This window comes from Tursiops truncatus, chromosome 7, assembly GCF_011762595.2.
Source record: "Tursiops truncatus isolate mTurTru1 chromosome 7, mTurTru1.mat.Y, whole genome shotgun sequence".
Classification (NCBI taxonomy): domain Eukaryota; kingdom Metazoa; phylum Chordata; class Mammalia; order Artiodactyla; family Delphinidae; genus Tursiops; species Tursiops truncatus.
The window spans coordinates 29,787,354-29,806,423 of NC_047040.1; the positions used below are offsets into that span (position 1 = coordinate 29,787,354).

At 39.4% G+C, this 19,070-nt stretch overlaps 1 protein-coding gene and 1 pseudogene across 4 annotated transcripts in view; one reads left to right on the plus strand and one right to left on the minus strand.

Moving 5' to 3' along the window:
- Window positions 1-19,070, plus strand: part of INO80D (INO80 complex subunit D) — a 72,057-nt gene that overhangs the window by 34,501 nt on the left and 18,486 nt on the right. For all 4 annotated transcript variants that reach the window (XM_019939063.3, XM_019939064.3, XM_073807359.1 and 1 more), the window contains 3 exons: window positions 9,296-9,520; window positions 15,718-15,827; window positions 17,234-17,367. In XM_019939063.3, coding sequence (XP_019794622.1) covers window positions 9,296-9,520; window positions 15,718-15,827; window positions 17,234-17,367 — 469 coding nt within the window. The remainder of the gene's footprint in view (window positions 1-9,295; window positions 9,521-15,717; window positions 15,828-17,233; window positions 17,368-19,070) is intronic.
- LOC101323957 (large ribosomal subunit protein uL15 pseudogene) lies at window positions 10,589-11,089 on the minus strand (annotated as a pseudogene).

A 19,070-nucleotide genomic window follows, 5' to 3' on the forward strand; every position in this document is an offset into this window, starting at 1 on the left:
GCAGTTCTCAGAATATTTCTTTTGCTGTTACAGACTTGTGACCATCAGCTTTGTCTTCATCTCTGTAGCATTTTACTTTCTTGGCCAGTTTGGCTAACTTGCTTCTTCTTTGACTGGCTCTTCTTTTCCTTCAGTATATATTTCTCCTTTTTACAAGCAATTTTCCTTACTTCCTGCCCAGCTGTCCCTTTAATCTTTTCCTCTTCACTCATTTGTTTATTCACTTGTTCAGCATATTCTTGTTGAACTAGTATTATGCTTCAGGCATGGGGCACTACGTTCTTTTCCTTGGGGGAAACTGGGATTGCGTTGGTTTACCATCCCTTCTGTGCCTGCAGCTGCACATCTGCATCTGCCACTGTGTTCTCTCACAGGAACCTCTGTCCTCTTTTTTTAGCCTACCTATAGAACTACCTTATTCCAGCTTCTTGTTGTGCTTCAGTGTAATAGAAAATGGAGAGCTGTAGAAAATTGGCCCTACCTCGCCTGTCCATTATATCTTCAAGAAGTTTTGGCCATGTGAAATTTCTCAAGGTTTTGCCATTTAAAATTGCTCAGTGAGTTCATTGTGTTTGGGGGAAAAAAAGGCACAGTGGCGTGATCGCTACATTCCCCCCGAAGAACCTTTTCATGGGCTTTCTTCCAAAACCAAAATTGTACTTAAAGAAATTTGGGGAGAAAATTTGGCCTCGTTTTGGCAGAGGTACCTTGGTTACTTAGTTTAGTTGTAGATGCCTATGCCAAAGTGGAGCTCTTAAGATTTTACTTACGTCTCTCAGTAGCAGAAATAAGTTGGTATCTTAAATGTACTATTAAGGAACAGTAAGTACTGCCAGTAACTGCTTCCCTTTTCACATTCCTAAAGATGTCTTTGATAGTTCTTAATTTCTTAATTTCAATGGGTACAGTTTATTAGTTTTTTCCTGTATGGTTAATTTGTGACCTGTTTATAAGAAATCACTGCTTACCCCAGGGTCATGAAGCTATTTTCTCATATTATCGTCTAGAAGCTTTATTGTTTCACTGACAATCTTTCTGGAATTTATTTTTGTATATTTTATATATGATGTGAGTTAGGGCCAAGGATCTTTTTTTTTTTTTTTTCCATATGGCTTCTCTATTTAAGCAGCACTATTTATTGAACACTTATTTTTCATTGCATTGGAAGCCTTGACATAAATGTGTGTGTCTGTTTGTGCATTTTCTAATCTCTTCCATTGGCCTATTTGTCCTTGTGCAAATAACTTCAAAGTTTTAATTAAAATAGCTTCAAATAGGGATTTCCCTGGTGGCGCAGTGGTTAAGAATCCTCCTGCCAATGCAGGGGACACGGGTTCGAACACTGGTCTGCGAATATCCCATATGCCACGGAGCAACTAAGCCCGTGCACCATAACTACTGAGCCTGTGCTCTAGAGCCCGCTGAGCCACAACTACTGAAGCCAAGCGCCTAGAGCCTGTGCTCCGCAACAAGAGAAGCCACAGCAATGAGAAGCCCGCGCACTGCAACGAAGAGTAGCCCCCACTCGCCACAGCTAGAGAAAACCCATGCACAGCAACAAAGACCCAACACAGCCAAAAAATAAATGAATAAATATAAAAAAATAGCTTCAAATAGATTTTAATCTTTTTTTTTTTTTTTTTATGGTACCCGGGCCTCTCACTGTTGTGGCCTCTCCCGTTGCGGAGCACAGGCTCCGGACGCGCAGGCTCAGTGGCCATGGCTCACAGGCCCAGCCACTCCGCGGCATGTGAGATCTTCCCAGACCGGGGCACGAACCCGTGTCCCCTGCATTGGCAGGCAGACTCAACCACTGCACTACCAGGGAAGCCCAGATTTTAATCTTTTTGAAGAAAGCTTTTGGTTTCATTGATTTTTTTTTTTTATTTTAATTTCTTGTTTTTTATTTCATTGCTTTCTGCTCTTTGTTTCCTTTTGTTTGGCTTTAATTTTTTTTGACGTTTTTAAGGTAATAGCTTAAATCAGTTAAATCTGAGATATTTCTTGTTTTTTTTTTAATTTTATTTTTGGCTGCGTTGGGTCTTGGTTGCTGTGTGAGGGTTTTCTCTAGTTGTGGCGAGTGGGGGCTACTCTTCGTTGCGGTGCGTGGACTTCTCATTATAGTAGCTTCTCTTGTTGCGGAGCATGGGCTTCAGTAGTTGCAGCGTGCGGGCTTCAGTAGTTGCGGCATGTGGGCTTAGTTGTGGCTCATTGGCTTAGTTGCTCCACGGCATGTGGGATCTTCCCAGACCGGGGATCGAACCCATGTCCCCTGCATTGGCAGGCAGATTCTTAACCACTGCATCACCAGGGAAGTCCTTCTTGTTTTCTAACATAGGTGCTTGGTGCTATACATTTCCCTCCAAACACTGGTTTTAGCTGTATCCCACAGATTTTGATACGACGTGTTTTCATTTTTATTCAATTCAAAATATTTTCTAATTCCCCCTCCCCGCCCCCGCCTTTTTCTGTTTTGGCCATGCTGCGTGGCTTGTGGGATCTTAGTTCCCTGAATAGGGATTGAACCCAGGCCCTTGGCAGTGAGAGAGTAGAGTCCTAACCACTGGACCAACGGAGAATTCCCTCTAATACCCCTTTTGATGTCTTCTTTGATCTATGGGTTATTTAGAAGTGGTATTTAGTTTCCACATATGTGGGGATTTATCAGGAATTGGTTTTTAATTTAATTGTACTGTGTTCAGAGACCACATTTAGATTACAGTGTTCTGTAAATGTCAATTAAGTCAAGTTGGTTGATAGTGTTGTTCAGGTCTTCTTTAATTTTCTTTCTTTTCATCTTTGGTGATTTTCTTTCATTTTGTTCTGTCAGTTACTGGAAAGGGATGTTGAAATCTCCACTTGTGGATTTGATTATTTCTCCTTTTAGTTCTCTCACTTTTTTTTTTTGAAAATTACATTCTTTATTTGTAAACCATCCCTTAATATTATCACATTTGCTTTGTAGCCAATAAAAACAACATATGTATGCTTGGGTGTGGAAGATGGGGTGAGGCAATGTTGATGGAGAGCAGGACGACCTTCAGCCCCTGAATAAGACTCTTGGTATCATTGTTCACAAAGTTTCTTTTGCTGTCTTATTTCTACCATGAGAGACTAAACAGGATCGTTTTTTATTATTCAGTTTATTGAAACTGAGCTTCCCTGGTGGTGCAGTGGTTAAGAATCTGCCTGCCAATGCAGGGAACGTGGGTTCAAGCCCTGGTCTGGGAAGATCCCACGTGCCACAGAGCAACTAAGCCCGTGCGCCACAACTACTGAGCCTGCGCTCTAGAGCCCGTGAGCCACAACTACTGAGCCTGCGTGCCACAACCACTGAAGCCCGTGCACCTAGAGCCCGTGTTCCGTAACAAGAGAAGCCACCTCAATGAGAAGACTGTGCACTGCAACAAAGAGTAGCCTCCGTTCTCCACAACTAGAGAAAGCCCATGCACAGCAATGAAGACCCAATGCAGCCAAAAATAAATAAATTAAAATAAATAAAATTTTAAAAATTTAGGGAAACTAAAAAACAAATAAAACAAAATCCCCCAAAACACAGTTCACCTATTATTCTTACTCATTACCCCTGTCTCTGGCAACCACCAATTAAGTCTCTGTATCTATGAGCTTGATGGGGGTTTTTGTTTGTTTTGTTTTCTTTGTGTATTTTGGCTGCACTGGGTCTTAGTTGTGGCATGCAGGATCTTAGTTACAGCATGCGGGCTTCTTAGGTGCACCATGAATGCGGAATCTAGTTCCCCGACCAGGGATCGAACCTGGGCCCCCTGCATTGGGAGCGCAGAGTCTTAGCCACTGGACCACCAGGGAAGTCCCTGTTTTGTTTTGTTTTGTTAAAGATTCCACATATAAGAAAGAACATATGGTATTTGTTTCTACTTCTGACTTATTTCATTTAGCATAATGCCCTTGATGTCCGTCCATGATGTCATGAATGGCAACATTTCATTTTTTATGGCTGAATAATATTCCATTGTATACATATCATACAATTTCTTTATCCATTCATCTGTGTGTGGGCACTTATGTTGCTTCCACATCTTAGCTATTGTGAATAATGATACAGTGATGCTGATATCTCTTTGAGACAGTGATTTCACTTTGAGACAGTGATTTCATTTCCTTTGGTTATGTTTACCCAGAAGTGAGATTGCTGGATCATATGGTAATTCTGTTCTATTTTTAATTTTTTGAGGACTCTCCATACTGTTTCCCATTGTGACTGCTCCAATTTACATTCCCACCAGCAGTGTACAAGGATTCCCTTTTCTCCGCATCCTCACCAACACTTATTTCTTTTTGGTAGTAGCCATTCCAACAGGTGTGAGGTGATATCTTATTGTGGTTTTGATTCGCGTTTTAATGATGATTAACTATGGTGAGCATCTTTTTATATACCTATTAGCCATCTGTATGTTTTCTTTTGCAAAATTGGATTTTTTGCCTTTTTGCTGTTGATTTGTATGAGTTCTTTCGCTTTTTACTTCACCCATTTTGTAGTTCTGTTATTTGATACATAAACATTTAAGATTGTTCTGTTCTCTTGATGAAGTGATCCTTTTATTTTTATAAAATGACGCTCTTTATCCCAGTCATAGTGTTTGCTCTGAGATCTTACTTTATGTGATATTAGTATAGCCACTCCAGCTTTCTTTTGGTTACTGCTAACTTGGTATCTTTTTCAGTCCTTTTACTTTTAACCTATATTAGTCTTTATATTTGAAGTGGGTTTCTTGTTGGCCGCATATAGTTAGGTCTTACTTTTTTATGTACTCTGACAATCTCTGCTTTTTATTTGGGGTATTTAGACCATTTAAATTTAATGTGATTATTGATACTATTGGATTTAAGTCTAAAATCTTCTGTTTGTTTTCTGTTCGTCCTATTTGTTCTTGTCCTTTTTCCCATTTTTCTTTTTTGATTATGATGATTTCATTTTATCTCCTTTCTTGGCTTATTAGCTGCATTCCTCTGTTTTATTTTTATAGTGGTTGCTTGAGGGTTTGCAGTATACATACTTAATTGCCTTAGTGTATCTTTAAGTGTTATACCCCTTCATGTATAAGAACCGTATGACAGTGTACTTCCATTTCTCCTTTCCCATCCTTTGTGCTATAGTTGTCGTACATTTTACTTCTACCCATGTTATAATCCCCCACGTTTTTACAATTTCTAGAGAGCTCTTCATTCTTTGAGTAGTTCCAGATTGCCATCTGATGTCATTTTCTTCTGTATGAGAGATTTCCTTTAATATATCTTGTAGTGCAGGTGTTCCAGTGATAAATTCTTTCAGCTTTTGAAAGTCTGAAAAAGTTTTTATTTTGCTGTCACTTAAAAAAATTTATTTTTTATTGAGGTGTAACTGTCTATGCCTTATTTTTTTCCCTCAGCTCTGACTATGCCTTCTTTTCTTAATATTTATTTATCTATACGCGTGGCATGCGGGATCTTAGCTCCCCGACCAGGGATTGAACCCATGCCCCCTGCAGTGGAAGCTCAGAGTCTTAACCACTGGACCACCAGGGAAGTCCCCTAATTCTTTAAACATTTTGTGTAAGTCACCAGTGAAGCCATCTGGTCATGAATCTTTTCTTTGTGGGAAGTTTTCGCTCTTTTGTTGTTTTAATAAAATAAGATAAAGTGACTTTTATTTGGAAAATTTCACGTCATGCCTTGAGATTACAGACAAGCCTGAAGTTTTACGAAATCAGGTTTGGAATTTACTGCTCTGTATTTATTTGGAGCTATTAGTAGCATCTTAATAATAATACCTGTACTTATATTGTGATTTCACATGTATCATTTCTTTCTCTTGACCATGGGAGTTGGGTGAGCCAGCTGTGTCTCCATTTCACCCAGATGAGAAAAGTTAAAGAAAGAAGGAAACTTAACACACATCGAGAAATGCTGTAGGTACCAGCCCTTGTCACTGCTGGTATATTATGGGAACTGGCCTTTCTCTTCCTAATTTGCTACTCTTCCTCAGCAACCAGATTTGAAATATTAATGTCTAGCATCTTAGAAGTGGGAGGCATCTTGAAGATTTTCTAGTTTAGGACAGTGCCAAGGATGGTCTGTGGATCTGTGCTAGTCTGCAAACTGCTTGTTACTGGACCACAGCAAGATAATTTTGGAAGTTATGAATAAGCTTTGAAAACTTTTATCATGATGTAACATGCAGCATCCAGGTGCATCTTCCCATGGTTAACTTGAGAAACACTCATCTAGTCCATTTTCTCTGCAGTAATAAGAGTCTTTTTAAATAACAACGTTGGCAGTTGATTTTCCACCCTAGCTTTATTTTCCCTTTAAGACTTACTGCTTCTCTTTCATCTTTCTGTTATGGCGCTTCCATTCTCTTAGTTATACAGATTCAAAGTCATTATTGCCTTTCTTATCCTTCATACCCAGTCACCAAGTTCTTCTGTGATAATGGCCCTTATGTGTTGTGTTCTTTCTATTATCTCTGTGGCCTTTTACTTTTAGTCCCTCCCAGTTGTTAGCCGTTGACTCTGAAATCTGTATCTCTTCTCTAAACGTGCCCAAGTTTATAATTTCCAACTGTTTCTCCACCACTCCCTATGTTGCCTCATCTGTACTTTTTTTAAAACATAAATTTACTTATTTATTTATGGCTGCGTTGAGTCTTCGTTGCTCTGCTGGGGCTTTCTCTAGTTGCAGCAAGTGGGGGCTACTCTTCGTTGCGGTGCGCGGGTTTCTCATTGCGGTGGCTTCTCTTGTTGCGGAGCACGGTCTCTAGGCGTGTGAGCTAAGTAGTTGTGGCACGCGGGGCTTAGTAGTTGTGGCTTGCGGGCTCTAGAGTGCAGGCTCAGTAGTTGTGGTGCACGGGCTTAGCTGCTCTGCGGCATGTGGGATCTTCCCGGACCAGGGCTCGAACACGTGTCCCCTGCATTGGCAGGCGGATTCTTAACCTCTGCGCCACCAGGGAAGCCCCTCGTCTGTACTTTAAATTACCTAGGTCTAAAATGGAATTTATTTCCTACCCCAGATCTGCTCTTGCTCCTGTTTCCTGCTCTTTGCCAATGGAAACAGCTGGGAGATTATTGTCCCTTCCATCTTCTTTGCCCAGTTGACAAAGTCTGTCTCTCTCTTTTTTCTTTTTTTAATTATTTGGTTGCTTCGGGTCTTCATTGTGGCACATGGGATCTTCGTTGCAGCAAATGGAATCTTTTGTTGTAGCGCGTGGGCTTCTCTAGTTGCACCGTGCAGGGTCCAGAACATGCGGGGTCCAGAACACGCTGGCTCAGTAGTTGGGGCGCACGGGCTTAGTTGCCCCACAGCATCTGAGATCTTAGTTCCCCGACCAGGGATCGAACCCGCATCCCCTGCATTGGAAGGCAGATTCTTAACCACCGGACCACCAGGGAAGTCCCCAGAGTCTCTCATACATGCAGATTACCTCTGATATTCTCTAGTCCTGCTGCTGCCCCCCTGGTGTAGTGTTCTTGTTATTTCTTACCTGGAGTTTTATCATAATTTCCTCACTGTTCTCTTCTTCTGTCTCTTCTTCCATTTATATCTTCTGACAGTGTAATCTTTCTCATGCATAGCTCTGTTATTGTTAGCTATTTTCTTAATAATCTACAAGGTTCTTCATTGCCTATGGAATAAAGGTTGAACTCTTTAATCTGGCCTTTAGCTTTAGAAAGGCTACCTAACCCACCAGCACTCCCCTGCATTCCCCACGCCTTAGCCAAACCAAGCTACTCAGTCCTTGCTGTTTCCCATCCTGTCCATCTCTGTATCTTGGCTTATATTGCTTTATCCTTGTGAGGTACCTTTCTGTGCTCATCTTCAAATTCTACCCTTTTTTCAAGGTTCAGTTCTGTTGTCATCTCCTCTACAAAAAGCCTTTCATCCAGCAGTCTTTCTAGGGAACTTTAAAAGCATTTTATCTGTACCTCTCCTATGTTTATTGTTCTCTACCTCACATTAAAGATACTAACAGCATGTACTGGCTCTACTACAATTCCCGAATGGAGACCTGCTGTGGGACTTCGGGGAACAATTAAAATAGAGATTGCTGCATCCCATCCCATGGAAATTCTGGTTCAGTAGATGTAGGGTAGGTCTTGGGAAACTGCAATTTTAAAAAGCTCCTAGCTTTTTCACAAAGCATGATAGACATAGAGTAAATGTTGAATGTCTAATAGGTGAAAAGGTTGAAGTGAGATCCTTCAATTGGTATATCTGTAGTAGAAACTATACTGAAGAGAACATGACTCTTAAGACATATACCAAACAGAAGTTTACAGAGTAGCCTGTTATGGGCTATTCTGAAGAAAAAACAGGTACTACCACTCAAGAAGAGAAACCAGGAAAGGATTTACAGAATATTAGTAAGATAATAAATATGTCATCTGTAGTGTCATATGTGTGCTGTTTGTTTATGTTATAAGAGAAGGAAGGTAAAATAACACAGGTCAGTTTTCAAGTCTTGTGTGCATTATTCCTAACAGTAAAAAAAAAATGAGGTCACATTTATTCTATAGAAAGGTGACCTTTTTAACCTCCCTGGTGGTAGACATTGCTAACTAACCACAGCTCTCTTTCTTGTTGAGCTTGAATGTGCCCTCAGCATCCTTTTCAGTGGAGTGCTCCAGCAGGGGCCACCAATCAATCAACATTAGCGTTAATGATAGAAAAGCCTCTATGTAATTCCCTGTTACATGAAATGTTGTTTAGGATATCTCCTGTAGTTTAAAAAAATACTGTAGAATGATTGTGATCCCTAGAATCAAAATTCTTTTAAGTGCTTAGCAAAAAAAGGGTAGTTAAAAACCAGTACATCTGAAAGAGCAGCTCTTAGATAGTATTCATGGTCCATTGGAATTCACTGCTCTATTTCTGGTATGACCTATCGTTTATGAAATTATGCTGTTTCCTCATAACCGTCGTGTCATTTACTCAGACTTTTTAGTAAGTAGAGGTAAAGAAATTATTTTCTTCCCCAAAATCCCTAGTCACTTAAAACTTGGAAGACACTGATGCATTGAGTGTCTAATCATGACACGCTAAGAAGGTTAAGCTTCTTAGAGCATTGGATTGTCTCTACTGCTCACTTATTGTAAAAACACTGTACTTATTTTCAGCGGCTCTACTGAAATTCTCTTCCTCTAATTTTGTTAAATGTGTGCTCACATGCCTCAAGTTTCAGGCCTGTGCATCCAGCCCCCCTTCTTCATCTGCTTTTCCCCTTTTTAAAATGAGCCTAACGTGTAATCAGGTTTTCTGCTTCTCTCCCTGCACTCTCTAGGTCGGATGATGATGATACAGAGAGTAGGAGCTCCAGGGTGACCCAACTTTGCACTTACTTTCAGCAGAAATATAAGCACCTCTGCCGCCTGGAGCGGGCAGAATCTCGTCAAAAGAAATGCCGGCACACGTTTAGGAAAGCTTTGCTGCAGGCGGCCAGTAGAGAGCCAGAATGTACTGGCCAGTTGATCCAGGAGCTACAGAGAGCTGCATGCAGTCGGACCAGGTCAGAGCCTCACACTACCACCTCTTTCTAAGAACTCACCTCAGTCTGTTTTCTCTAATTTTTGAGAGGATAGTCGAGACACAATGAGTGGTGGGCATATTATCTTGAAATATTTAAGCATTGTATTTTGGTTTTGTTGCTCAAAGTTCTATGATGGCAGAATAATCCTGCCATGAGGTGACAGTAAAATTAAAGTATTACTGTAATTTTGCTGGAGTTTGATTAGAATTTATTCAGTAGAGGATTCAAGAATGTTACCTGTCTTTAAAAAAATACAATGCTTAGAAATTTTGTGTTATTTAAAAGTAATATTTAGTTTTTTTTAAGCCACAAAAGTGGTATTGTATGTTTTTTACTTATATTATTTTAAAATTTTCTTTCCATTGTATTTTCTGTTAATATCTACATAATCCCATATATCATGTATTCAAAATGTTTTATTACATTGGATTTCTTTGGGGGGGAATCCCTTCTGTTTATAATGAAGGTACTTGCTTATTGTGAAAATTTGAAAAATATAGAAAAAGGCAGAAAATCACCATAATGTCAACATTCACAAAACAGACCAAGCACTGTGAACATCTTGATCCTGTCTCCTTCTAGTCTTTTTCTGTGTGCGCGCACGTGCGCACATGCGCAAATAAACGTTATATAGATAAAACGTTTCGGCGTTTATATACCTAAATATTACCAGTGTTTATCTCTAGATGGTGGGATTATTGATAAAGTTAAAAAAAATTTGTAGTCTGTGTATTTTAATTTCTCTGTAGTGATCATGGCATGAGTCATTTGAGGAAAAAAGCAGAAAACTAAAAATTAACCTTTGCTTTGTAGCTATTGATCATATTCCTTACACAGCTATATAATTTTTGAAATTTCATTTTGTGTAATTCGGTTTTCATTATATTTGCTCTAAAAAAATAACCTTTTTTTCCGTTGGGTATCTCAAAAAATACTATGCCCTTAAGATTTTTCTGCTTCTTGGCATATTTAAGTTGTTTGAAACTGTGTATGTATATCTACTATACCTCCACAGTGGTTGCAGCCTGCAGTATTTCCCCTCACTGCTTTTTTTTTGGAAAAGCACTTGTTATCATTTAATGAATCTCCCGCCATGTGGCTTCAAGCTACCAGGACACAAGCCCCACCGACACCCTTAATCTTCTCCTCAGCTCTTCTGCTGCAGAATTTGGCCTTCACGATGACGGGCTGCTTTGGGAGCTTTCCCTTCCCCAGAACTTTGTAGTAACCCGATCGCACCACGTCAATGACAGGAGCAGCTCCATTCCTGCTCTTGGCGGCATTTACCCGTGTCTGCTCACCGACCAAGGTCCACAATTTATCAAGGTTGACAGTTGGGCAGAAGCTCTGGTTCCCCTTTAAGTGGTAATGCCTCATACCAACTTCCCCAAAGTATCCTGGGTGATGTTTGTCGAGGTTGATCCTGTGGTGATGCGTGCCACCAGCATTACCGCGGCCTCCCGGGTACTTCCGGTGTTTGCCGATGCGGCCATGGCCGCGGCTCACGTGGCCCCTAAGTTTCCGGGTCTTCCTTAGTCGGGATGGCATGTCGGCGGCCGAGACGAAAAAAGCTCCCCTCACTCTTAAGAGCTCCCAGTCCCCCGTAGTGGAGGTAGTGTCTGTCATAGAACATCTTAGCGTACATCATAGAACATCTTAGATCATCTTAGAACATCTTAGCTTACTTCTTACTCAGAGACTTGCCTTTCTCAGAGAAGCATTCCCAGATTCCACTGACTGTGTTGGGTCCCCCTGATATATATGCTGTTGTGCTCTGTACTCTGCTTCACTGTAGAATTTATACTTACATTAATGTCTGTCTGTCATGCTAGACAGTGGTTTCTATGAGGGCAGGAACAATGTATATTTTGTTTTTAATCTCCAGTGTTGATGAATGAATGAATAGAATTGAACAAGTGAAGGTCTATTTTCTGTTTATTGAAAGAACTCCCTCAGTTTGACATAGGTTTTAAAATAATGGTATCTAACATTTATATTATATAATGCTTTCAAGAGTATAATTTCAGTAGAAATTTGAGTTTTGTCCAACATAAAACAATCTAGATGTAGACCATTGTATGTATCGGGTCTCGTATATTATAATGACCCTGTCAGAGATGAAAGAGACTATACTGTGAGCTTGGGACAATTTGCTGTTTGTGTGGAAACTGTATTTGCCTATGATTTTTAACTGGCAGAATCGACTGCTTCCTTTTCAGAACATCTCCCAAACCACCCTTAGTGATGTTTTTAAGAAAATTTCATGATAACTAAGTATTACAAAACAAACACCAAGATGAACTTGATTATAGTTCTCAGATTTATGTGATGTCATTTGGTTATGTCTCCCATGATTAGTAAAAAGTTTATTGCTCAGTGCATCACTGATAATCATATGACAGTGTGCCATAATCATTCCTTGGTGATTAGTAACTAACTGCTTTACATTACATATATTTTAGGTTTGCAGAAATCAGCTGTCAGTTGAATAATGTCCTCTGTGTTTAATATTTTTTGTTCTCAAAGACCTAGTTCCACAAAAGACATTTAAAAGATTGCTGTTAAATATTTTATTTTATTTTTAAATTTTTAAAATTTTATTTCTTTAAAAATTTTTTGGCTGTGCTGCACGGCATGCAGGATCTTAGTTCCCTGGTATCGAACCCACGCCCTCTGCAGTGGAAGCGCGGAGTCTTAACCACTGGACTGCCAAGGAAGTCCCGCTGTTAAATATTTCATTTATTTATTTACTTATAAATTTATTGATTTTTGGCTCTGTTGCTGTGCGCGGGCTTTCTCTAGTTGCAGGGAGCGGGGGCTACTCTTCGTTGTGGTGTGTGGGCTTCTTATTGCTGTGGCTTCTCTTGTTGCGGAGCACGGGCTCTAGGCATGCAGGCTTCAGTAGTTGCAGCACGCCGGCTCAGTAGTTGTGGCTGTGGGCTCTAGAGCACAGGCACAGTAGTTGTGGCGCACGGGCTTAGTTGTTCTGCAGCATGTGGGATCTTCCCAGACCAGGGATCGGACCCAAGTCCCCTGCATTGGCAGGCAGATTCTTAACCACTGTGCCACCAGGGAAGTCACTAAATATTTTAGAAATTAAAACTATAGTGACTACCTTCTAATAGGTATTCTTTAAATATAGTTTAGATATAAACTGAACAACATTAAAAGGTTCTTTATATAATAACTTTGTCATATTTATTGGTGAATATGTGGAACAAGTCATTGAAATAGCTTAAAGTATGTAAACCCAAATCTCAGTATCTTGTAACCCACAATCCTGCAGAGAGATAGTGTTGGTTGTGTGAAAACTTCCTTTTTAATGGGGTATCCAGTAGAGCATACAAATGGGAAGCCCGTCGTAGATATTTTCGTATTAACAACATCAAAACCTTTGTTTTGTTGGGATTATTTGGATAATAAAATATATCTAACATCACAGCAGGCATTTTTACCTTAATTATCCATGGAGATATTGAAATTCTGACTTTGGGTGTATTTTCAGAGAAAGATTGGTGAGTTGGAACATAATGGTGATTTTAAAAAAATGAAACTAATGGTTTACTTTGACGTTTAGGGTAAAGAAAGTGAGGGTCGTGTTGTAACACTAGGCCTGGTAGCTGGCTGAGCAAATTATTAAACTGCTCAATGAAAATTATCCATTCAAAATAGCGAGGTACCTTCTATTTAAATCTAGACCAAGAGAAATTAGGCTTAACTGCCAAATTAGTAAAGCTTCGTTTTTTTTGAAAGTGTGTATTCTTTTTACAGGGCTTAATGACCTAGTTCCTCACTCTTGTGATCTGACAAATCTTGCAGAACTCTTTTTTTTTTTTGCGGTACACGGGCCTCTCACTGCTGTGGCCTCTCCCGTTGCGGAGCACAGGCTCCGGACGTGCAGGCTCAGCGGCCATGGCTCACGGGCCCAGCCGCTCCGCGGCATGTGGGATCTTCCTGGACCGGGGCACGAACCCGCGTCCTCTGCATGGGCGGGCGGACTCTCAACCACTGCGCCACCAGGGAAGCCCTTGCAGAATTCTTAATTGAAGCAACTTCTAGGGCAGCACCTGGAAGCATCTATTTGCATTTACTGTTTATATGAAAGTTACAATTATAATGAAAATATTCTTTTATTTAGATTTTATGTAATAAGTTCATATGTAACTTATTCTATATGACCTTCTCTAATTAGTGTAAATCATTCCACTTAAATCCTTAGAAAGATATTAGAAACAAACAATTCAAAATATCTCTTTATTTTTGATGCCTGACTTGTGACTCAGTGCATTAAGTAGATTCTTTTCCATGCTCAGGCATGTGTAAAGGCCTAATAGTTTGTGACGCTTTATAGAATTACATAGATAGCATAGTTTTTATATTGATACTTTCAAGAATTTAAATATTGTTTATTTTTAAATTTTTTTTATGTTTGTATAAAACTATGGAAGGATCACAAACTAATAAAATGAATACTGGGCTTCCCTGGTGGCGTAGTGGTTGAGAATCTGCTGCCAATGCAGGGGACACGGGTTCGAGCCCTGGTCTGGGAGGATCCCACATGCCGTAGAGCAACTAGGCCCGTGAGCCACAATTACTGAGCCTGCGCGTCTGGAGCCTGTGCTCCACAACAAGAGTGGCCGTGATAGTGAGAGGCGCGCGCACCGCGATGAAGAGTGGCCCCCGCTCGCCGCAACTAGAGAAAGCCCTCGCACAGAAACGAAGACCCAACACAGCCAAAAATAAATAAGTAAATAAATAAAGGAGTTCCTTTAAAAAAAGAATACTTATTATAGAGCGAGTGGGAACTAGCAAATCAAGACGAGGGTGGAAAGGAGATTCTTCACTGCGTAGCTTTCTGTTCTGTATCCCATTCCTCATGCATTAGGTTAAGTTTTCTGCAGCTGTATTGTTTAGCAGCTTGACGAGGCAGGACAGGAATAAAGATGCAGACGTAAAGAATGGACTTGAGGACACGGGGAGGGGGAAGGGTAAACTGGGATGAAGTGAGAGAGTAGCGTTGACATATATACACTACCAAATGTAAAATAGGTAGCTAGTGGAAAGCAGGTGCATAGCACAGGGAGATCAGCTCAGTGCTTTGTGACCACCTAGAGGGGTGGGAATGGGAGGGTGGGAGGGAGACGCAAGAGGGAGGGGATATGGAGATATATATACATATAGCTGATTCACTTTGTTATACAGCAGAAACTAACACACCATTATAAAGCAATTATACTCCAATAAAGATGTTAAAAAAAATAAACTGAAAAAATGATGATGATGATGATAGTGGTGGCTAACAACCATTGACTCTTTATTATCTATTTACCATACTATATACTGTATGTGGTAAGTGTTTTAGGTGTGTTATGTCTTTTGGTGCTTGCCTGTCGACTAGAAGTACTCTTATCTCCACTTGACAGGTGAGGAAATTGAGGCTTAAGCAAGGCTAAGTAACTTGCCCAAGGTCACAGAGCTAATAAGAGGTAGAGCGGAGATTCAGAACCAGGTCTTTCTGATCTAGTCTATGGTCTTCATCACTATTCTCTACTGCCTCTTTGTAAAGTAAAAGGAACCAAAATATCACTTAAAAAAGCAAAAAAACAAAAACAGATAGACATAGCTGAGACCAATTATAATGTAATATTTGTTTTGTCAGTAGGTTGGAAAAGTATTGGAACTGGTCATTGTAATTCATATTTGCATTTTAAAAAAATAAATTTATTTATTTATTTATGGCTGTGTTGGGTCTTCGTTGCTGCATGTGGGCTTTCTCTAGTTGCGTCAAGTGGGGGCTACTCTTTGTTGCGGTGCGCGGGCTTCTCACTGCGGTGGCTTCTCTTGTTGTGGAGCACGGGCTCTGGGCGCACGGGCTTCAGTAGTTGTGGCACAGGGGCTCAGTAGTGTGGCTCACAGGCTCAGTAGTTGTGGTGCACGGGCTTAGTTGCTCTGCGGCACGTGGGATCTTCCCAGTCCAGGGCTCGAACCCGTGTCCCCTGCATTGGCAGGCGGATTCTTAACCACTGCGCCACCAGGGGAGCCCCCATATTTGCATTTAAATAATGAATGTAGGTAGTTAAAAATGTGGGTGTTACAGAGTAGTAACATTATTTAAATAATTGCCCTGGATTTTTAAACCATTTTTAAAAATCAGTTTTGTGGCTTTTGTTCCTTAGCATAAGCCGGACCAAGTTGAAGGAGGTGGAGCCAGCAGCATGCAGTGGGACCGTGAAGGGTGAACAGTGCACCAACAAAGCCCTTCCATTCACCAGACATTGTTTCCAACGTATCCTCTTAACTAAATCAAGTGTGCATTGAAAAGTACTAATTCATTGGGATGATATATTTCATTCTCAGGCCAAGTGATGAATGGCTTTTGAAATCATAACTGTAATAATTGAAAATAATTTTTATATTACTTCTGATTTTCTTGGTGTCCTATTAATAGTTTTTTTCTGCTTATATCATTGTGACTCTGTATTCAAGAATCATATCAAATGAGCAAAGCTGACAGCAAGTAGTAGGTTTTTCCAGTGGCTGTCACTTAAATAAATTTTGTTAATAGGATTCTGGTCCTTCCAGTGGTTCTAGGTAGTTTGTATGAGGCAACCATGACACTCATTGATGGGAAAGTCAAATCCCATTATTCAAAAGCTGTTTTTAGTCTTCCAAGAAAGTTATGCAGTTTTACAGTACACTTTTTGGTATGGGATTAATTTGCTATTTTTATAGAATATGGTGCTGATTTGAGATGAAAGATAACAAACATCACTGACTAGGAAAGAATATATCTTAAGACAGGATATGCTTGAGGAAAACCTATGTTAAGGAGCTTCAGACTGGTTATGAAATCTTATTACTTTCACTTTTATTAAACATTTGAAGTTGAGTGGCATTTTAAAAATTTATATAGTTGCAATTACTCTTCTTTGCTATCTATCTGATTTTTGCTTTCCTTTCTGTTCTTGGTGTTGTATTTTCACAGCTTTTTCAGCAGTAGTTTCTATGCAGTAAAGGCTTTATAAATAACCTTAACCGTAAAAGCATAAAGGAAAAATGAAAGGTATTTCCTTAATAGATAAAAAGTAAATCTATGGAAATGTAGTTAGTGGCTGGCTAAAAGTATAGATGCTTAAAAATGATGATGATAAAAAGCTGATGTTCCAATTTTAACAGTACAATTTTGATTTAAAAGTAATTTTTCATAAGTTATAAGTTTGAGTTTGGTGTTGGAAGTGTGAAATGAAAAATTCAAATTTGGGTAGTCAAGTTTTTTGTAATTATATCTTTAAATATTTATTCTTGATGAGTATCTTAGGCAGAAATTTTCCTTAAAAGAAAGTTTTTTGTTTGTTTGTTTTTAATCATCATAGTGGAACTTTTAGGAGTCAGTGTGTTAGGAAGGAAATGACCCTGCTTGTCTAAATAACAGAAATCACAATGGCCATAAATCACAATGGGAGACTCATGTTAGAAGCTCATTAGCAAAATAGACTCCTTCAGAAGTATATTCTGAGAAATAAAGATGATAACTATTATCATTTTTCTATTATTAGTAGTTGGGTTGGTTCTTTAGCTTTTATAGATAATAAAATTTATACTTACTAAGCACAAGTTAGGGAAGAAACAAATTTTATGTAGAAAAATTAAATGGTTTGAGTGTATTTTATTCCTAACTTAAAAAAAACCCAGATATCCTCTTGAACCGCTCTCAGCAACTCTTCTCAAGTTGCACGGCCAAGTTTGCAGATGGACAGCAGTGCTCTGTGCCCGTTTTTGACATTACACACCAGACACCTCTGTGTGAAGAACATGCCAAAAAAATGGTAAGTTCAAATTTTATTTTCTGCAACAGAGGATTTCAAAGTTCATATATATATTTTTTAAATTGTATTGAAGTATAGTTGATTTACTATGTTGTGTTAATTTCTTCTGTAGAGCAAAGTGACTCAGTTATACATATATGTATATACTCTTTTTCATATTCTTTTTCATTATGGTTTTCACAGGATATTGAATGCAGTTCCCTGTGCTGTACAGTAGGAACTTGTTTATCCATCCTATATATAATAGCTTGAGGCTTTCAAAGTTTTGATAGCTGTCCAGAGTAGGAAATATTTTATGACTTAGTACAAACTATATGTGTATGTAAATCACTGAAACGAGTTTTGTGAAACAATACTCTTTTAGTACCTCATATTTTGTAGTCTCTTCTATTTCACTAAAAAAAAGAAAAATGCTGGTCAAAACTGATTGAATTAATTTTATACCCTCACTGAAAGAAAACACTGTTCTAGAAAGTATTTAGTAGTTAGTTAGATGTGGTCATTTTGTTTATTATCTATAGCTAGTCTATACTTCTCAAGATACATTTTTTTATACATAGGCAGATTTCCCAAGATCTTTCTTTGCTCCATTTCTCTAGGATTTTGCTTTTCTTATATATAATTCTGCAAATGTCTTGGATATTTGATGAAATTTCAGCCAAAAGCCAACCCTTATTATAATTCCATTGGACTTAATTATTGCTTTAGTTAATGCTGGTAGCGTAAGCCCTAATTAATTCAGAATAATTTGGAGAGAAAAGTCTGAATTAGTGAACTACCTGAATTATATAATCACTTAAAATAAATGCATTTCACCCATCAGACACTTACTGAGTTGTTCTGCTATTTGCAAGGTATTGTGCTAGGTACCTATGTATTAAAAAATTGAATAAGACAACTCTTACCTGCTATGAGCATATTTTAGTTTGCAGGGATGCATCAGGGTAACCAAGTGGCCATTGCACAGGACTTAGTAGTGTAACACTGTGGTCCTGGCTTTGCCACTAGCTATATGTATAACATGGACTAATGAGTCATCCTTTCTGGACCTCAGTAGCCGTGTATGAAGTTTACCGGCTTCTTCTCTAAGAACCTGTTTCGTTTTCTAGATTTCCTTTATGGACCATATATTTTGAAAAGTTGTATACTGAACTGTGTATACAAATATTGAATAATTACTTTCCCATTTTAATTTTAAAACATAGACATTTTTGTTAGCTTATCGAGGTGTTATCACGGTTAAAGAATGACTTCCATATTTTTTTTTTGTTATTGTTGTTGGGTTTTTTTTGCGGTACGCGGGCCTCTCACTGTTGTGGCCTCTCCCGTTGCGGAGCACAGGCTCCGGATGCGCAGGCTCTGGGCGCGCAGGCTCAGCGGCCATGGCTCACGGGCCTAGCCACTCCGCTGCATGTGGGATCTTCCCGGACCGGGACACGAACCTGTGTCCCCTGCATCGGCAGGCGGACTCCCAACCACTGTGCCACCAGGGAAGCCCTAGTTTGAGCTATTTTTAAGTTTAAAATTACATAAGAGTACAGCAAACACTTGTATTCCATCCGTCCCCCAGTGAGAGACTAACACTGGGTGATAAAAACTGTGCAAATCTCATGGCTCTACTTTCAGACTAGTATCTTGAATTCACACACATTTTACCAACTTCGCTGCTACCGTTTTAGCCTTGGCTACCATCATCTTTGCCT